This window comes from Humulus lupulus, chromosome X, assembly GCF_963169125.1.
Source record: "Humulus lupulus chromosome X, drHumLupu1.1, whole genome shotgun sequence".
Classification (NCBI taxonomy): domain Eukaryota; kingdom Viridiplantae; phylum Streptophyta; class Magnoliopsida; order Rosales; family Cannabaceae; genus Humulus; species Humulus lupulus.
In genome coordinates this window covers 44,558,079-44,563,725 of record NC_084802.1, presented here as the reverse complement: position 1 = coordinate 44,563,725, position 5,647 = coordinate 44,558,079, and the positions used below count along the sequence as shown (strand labels likewise).

Below are 5,647 nucleotides of genomic sequence, written 5' to 3'. Positions count from 1 at the left end.
ACCGAGACCCACTATTTTAAAAAATAGTGATATGGCAGTTTAGTCGAGTCAATCACATTTATTAAAACTGAGACTCACTGTTTTAAAAAACAGTGACACATCACTGTGTATAATATTTTGGTGCATATTTTGGGTGCACAGTTTAGTCTAACTAATCACATTATTAAAACTGGGATCCACTGTTTTAGGAAACAATGACACATCACTATGTATAATATTTAGGTACATATTTTGAGTGCACATATCATTACTCTTCCTCGAATCATATATTTAGTAATGCATACCAAGAGAAATGTGTACTATTGTATAAATATCATCTGTATTATATCCGGAAAGGTACCTACGAGGTAAGAGGTTATTATTATGTACAATGAGAAAAATAGAGCCAATGATGAGTTGATGGGGAATGGATATTCCCCAATTATCTATGAATATTTATATGTTTGTATGTGGACATGTGGCTCATTATTAAAAAAAGTTCGTATATATGCATCCAAAATTTGTGTATTTTTTTATAGTGTGTATATCAGTAATAAGCTTGCTAAATTACAATATATATATTGATTTGTATTTATACGAATATAATATAAACAAATGTTTATTGAATTGAGGTAGTGGGTCTCCATTTGCGAGCTCCCTTGTGCAAGGATGTATAAATAGTCATAGATGACGTTGTTTAAACAATTTATTATTATTTTCTTTTATTTTTTTAAAGGTGGTTCCTAGAATAGGGTGAAAGCATCTGAAAGATCAGCTCATGGTGTCATCTTTGTATTTAATTTAATTCGTATTTAATTTAATGAAATTTACTCATTTCGTATCCTATGTTTTTACAAAGTATTATTTTGGTACTCTCTATTTTCAATAATACTCATATGGTACTTTGTATTTTAAAATTATACATATTTGATACCGTAGACTCAAATTTAATAGATAAAATTTTATTAATATGATCAAACTATCATCAATTATATGTAATTAAGTAATTAAATTTAAATTTGGAACTTACGTAATTGACAGCAGTTTGATTAAATTGGTAAAAATTTATTAATTAAATTTGAGTTTAGGGTACCAAATATGTACGATTTTAAAATACAAGATACTATATGAACATTATTGAAAACAAAGAGTATCAAAATGATACTTTGCAAAAACACATGGTACCAAATGATTACCTACCCTTAATTTAAATATGTTTTCACAAAAATCTAATAATAGGGTTTTGTTGGGTGTTAAATTACGGCACATTCCGGCGGATCTTCCATTGCTTGCCCTGATTCCCTCATTATTATAATTATTCCTACGTAATCAGATGTATATTTGCTAACAACCAACACCCTCTAACGGCGGAGATAGTACAGTACTAGTATTATATAAATATATATATGAATTATATCATATTTACCGAAAGGTTCACAAAAATTTAATGTAATTTAATTCACATTCTTTATATTTATTCACATGTAAAGTTAAATTACTAGCAGCAGAGCTCTGCATAACTTGTATTATTATAAAGTTACTTTCAAGATTCTATAATTTTTATTTATACATAAAAATGACCCTTATTATATACTTTAGATTTCAACACTCACTCTTATGTTAACCTTCTCAATCCTATCATTCCTATATATGAAATTGTAATATGGAAAGAGAAAGAAAGAAAGAAAGGAAACAGCTACTTAAATCAGAAAGTAGATATATTTTACCAGCAAATAAAATATATGAAAATATATACTATTTCAAAAAGTGATATAAACAAAATAAGACAAACTTATTTTCTTAAAATAATAATAAATAAAACATTGAAGATTGGAAAACTTAGATTGAAAAGTACAAACAGATCTAAAAACAACAACACACTCATGACAAGCACTTGAAAGATCTCAAAATGTTTGGAAACATGCAAAAACATTAACAAAGCTATATAAATAGCCTTGGTTTCATGTTTTTTTTCTTTCTTTTTAGCCAACATTTTGGTTTTGACTTAAGTTTGGTAACCAAATATACATAGAAAAACAATTTTTAATTGGGCCAAACTGGGAATTATTAAATAATAAATAACCTATGATGATGATGATGATGATAAATAAAAAAAGTAATATACAAATTATTAATTAATCAGAATAATGGGATGAGGAGGAGGTCCAAAGAGAAGCCGATAGTAAACGCCGCGATTTCCATCCCAAAACGAGTCTATTACTCGCGAGTTCCTCAACTCTATACCCGTCATTGAATAATCCCAGCAACAGCTTCGCTTGGCAGAGATTGGCTGAGCTCACCGACTCTGATTTAAACCCTGCCGCACACAACGACTGCCCCCACGAGCTATTCTCCTCCCCACGACCCCTGTAAACCCGACCTAATGACCCGGATATCCGGGGCCCCAAGAATACCCGCTCCACTAAAGCCCTTGCTCGGCTCTGCATTGGGAACCCCGCCTCCAGTGAGTCGTACACAGCCGAGTACTGATACAACAAGTCCATAAACCTCGCCACGAAAGCACCTTCTCCTCCGGGCGCCGTCGCCGGGGTTGGACAAGTCTCCTCTTCCACCAGGGCAATCAGTCTCGGGTTCAACGATTTTGATCCGGATAAAAACGAAGCCACGGACTCCGGCGACCGGTAACTGAAGTGAGGGAGGTTGAGCATGCAGTTGATCACAAGAGCTTCTCCCTTCACCAGTTTCAACGCCGCTGGCCGGAACGCCTCGTCGGAATCAAGCCGGCATTGGTGGAACGAGAATGGCTGACCAATAGAAGCCGCGAAAGCTACTAGCCGTCGACCGGTCTCTTGTACGGTCCCTATCGATCTTCGGCCACCGCCCCCCCTCGATAAAGCGGTGATCCTTAGATGTGGGGCTGGTGGGCCTTCCTTACGGGACACTAGTGCTTGCATAAGGGAGGCCCATTGAATCCCTTCCATGATGTCATAGTCGACTATATGGATCCTCCGGTCGTGAGCCACGGCCTCAAGAATGGCCTGGTTAGCAGTGAAGTGACCGAACTTGACGTAAGGTGACATGTCTTGCAGCAACTGAAACGCTGCAACAACGTCGCTTTGGTGATCATGATCTCCTCGATGATGATTGTTTACGAAAGGTTTATTCGCGTGACCATTACTTGATCCCATGGCGCCGTCCAGTAAGTGCTGAAGCGCCTCAGTGAAGTGCGCGGAGAGCCTCTCTATGTTTGTTCCTCCCGTGGGAGAGACCAATTCCTTGAGCCGAACCAATATCACCCGAGCCAGATCCCGGCTTTTGTTGGCGCCACCGAGTGCTTCGGCGGCGGCCATCAATAAGTGGATCAATCTCAATCCCTTATCGTCTTCGACCAGTACAGTAGTGCTTGTGCTACTGTCTCCGGCGGAATACTCGTCTTCAACGACCGCCATCGAAGGTTCTGATGAATTGCTATTATACCCACAGTTGTGGGCCGAGTTGAGCTCGCCATCGGCGTCTTCTTCTTCTTCGCTTTCCATCATCGATTCGATTAAGTCGTGGAAATTGTCATGGCCACCTGTGAGGGTGCTCCAGTCGACGACTGGGGACCATGCGTTCCAGGCGCAGCCATGATCATCTTCTGGGGTAGTCGTATTAGTAGTAGTAGTGGTCGTTGTGGTGCTATAACCAGACAAATCTAGCTCAAGAGCCTCGTCGATGATCATGTCCATGTCTACAGCCATGGCCATAGCCGATGAGCTGACAAGATCAGTCATACAGCAAACTATTTATCTTTTTTCCTTCTCAGGTGTGAGCTTTTCTTTTTCTTTTTCTTTTTCTTTTTCCTTATGCTTTTTCTTATGTTTCGGGACAGAGTGGAAATGTTAAGGAATTTAAAGAGGGTTTTGGAGAGAGAAAGAGAGCAAAAAGATGGAACAAGAGACACCACAGTTTTAAATTTGTGTTCGGTTCAGTAATATTATAGGTATATAATTACGAGTTTTATCGAACTATGACAGCAGATCACAAAGCTGTTTGGTTTTATACACACCAGGTCTTAATCAAACCTTAATTTATTATTAAATAATATGATTGTCTTAGTTGCTTTAATTACTATGATGCCCCTATTTTTAAAGATATTTTAAAACAGTCTGAACTTAATTATATGGTATTTAATTTGTTGTTTCTTTCTTGCCTTCTTATATTTATTACTCCCCTTTCTACATATAGGTAATATAGGTTTTCATCTTTTTCTTACCTAAGCCTATATTAATGAATTTTTATTTTGTTATTATTGCCTAGTATATTTTAGATCTACGTACCCTATCCCGTATATAAACAGAAATGTTTTTCTAGATAGGAATATTAATGATAATTTATGCAATTATGAGAGGCAAGTTTTTAGGTAGCTAGTTAGTTTGATATATCTCTTCTATCATATTATGTATGTGTGGAGTTAATCGGAAATTTTTTGTTTTAAAAGTTTTTTATTTTTTTTTTGTTAACTTTATCACGATATTCTTATATTTAATAGTAGATTATAAACATTATTTAAATTTAAATAAAATTAAATAAATAAAAAAATTAAAAAATAATATTTTTGAGATATTTTACAATGATAATTATTTTAAAATAATAAAATGATATATTTTATATCTTAAATAAAATTTAATTAAGCTTAAACTTAATATTATATTAAACATATAATATATAAATTTTTATTGTCATTGCCAAATTCAAAAACTAGAACAAATATAAACTTACACAAAAATAAATTAATTAATTGAAAAATGATATTCTTAAGATATTTTATGATAATTTAAATAATTAAATTATATTTATTTAAAAATAATAAAGGCAATACATTATTTTTTTATCTTATAAATTTGTGTGATAGTTTGTTTTTTGTCAAGTGATCGGAACTCTTTTTCTTCATCAAATTTACTAAAGGACATTGTGAGATACATTAGAAACTAAAAATAGTTGATGCATGTATATTACTGTCTACGTACACTATGACTTTTTCTATTCTTATTTTATTTCTATTATTAAAATATTATTGTATTTTATATATATATATGTGATGTAGTCATGTAAATATATATCTATGTCAACGTTGTGTTTAAATGTCATATATGTATATATAAATATTTATATATACTATACAATTATAATTCATTCTATTATATATATATATATTTTAAAAACAGTGAACAAATTTTTATTAATATAGACAATATTTACAACTTTAAAACTAAACAAACATGCATTACTTCTACCTAGTATATATATATAAAAGAAAATTACCTATACAATTAATATACTAGTGGGATTTAAGGATTCAAGCAAGTCGTTTTCTTTGGAAATATATATAGGGCATGTACTTAGGCTAAGTATTTGGTTTTTATTTTTAGACGGCAGAAAAAATAAAATAAAAGGGTCTAACTATTTAATTAATATTTAGATAGTATATATTTTAATAAACAATATTTCAAACTAAAAGTCCATATATTTGATTTTGTGCAATTTGATAGCTTTAATATTAATATAAGTCACAAATTTACGTTGCATGCATTTTTATAGTACACTTCCATTGATATGTTTCACCTTTTCTTAACTGCAATGTAGTTCTCATGTTCATATGCCATTAATATAGGGACCACAAAAAAAAAACTATCGGATTACCATTACATTAATGAATGATTTTTTA

At 32.7% G+C, this 5,647-nt stretch overlaps 1 protein-coding gene across 1 annotated transcript; it reads right to left on the bottom strand.

Annotated features, from left to right (window-relative positions):
• Positions 1–1,787: 1,787 nt before the first annotated feature.
• Positions 1,788–3,949, bottom strand: LOC133803846 (protein NODULATION SIGNALING PATHWAY 2). The gene has a single exon (XM_062241984.1). The coding sequence runs from the start codon at positions 3,711–3,713 to the stop codon at positions 2,115–2,117; it is 1,599 nt and encodes a 532-aa protein (XP_062097968.1). The 5' UTR covers positions 3,714–3,949; the 3' UTR covers positions 1,788–2,114.
• Positions 3,950–5,647: the final 1,698 nt, after the last annotated feature.

Coding starts and splice junctions, on each gene's coding strand:
- LOC133803846 (XM_062241984.1), bottom strand. CDS start 3,713: ATGACTGATCTTGTCAGCTCATCGGCTATGGCCATGGCTGTAGACATG.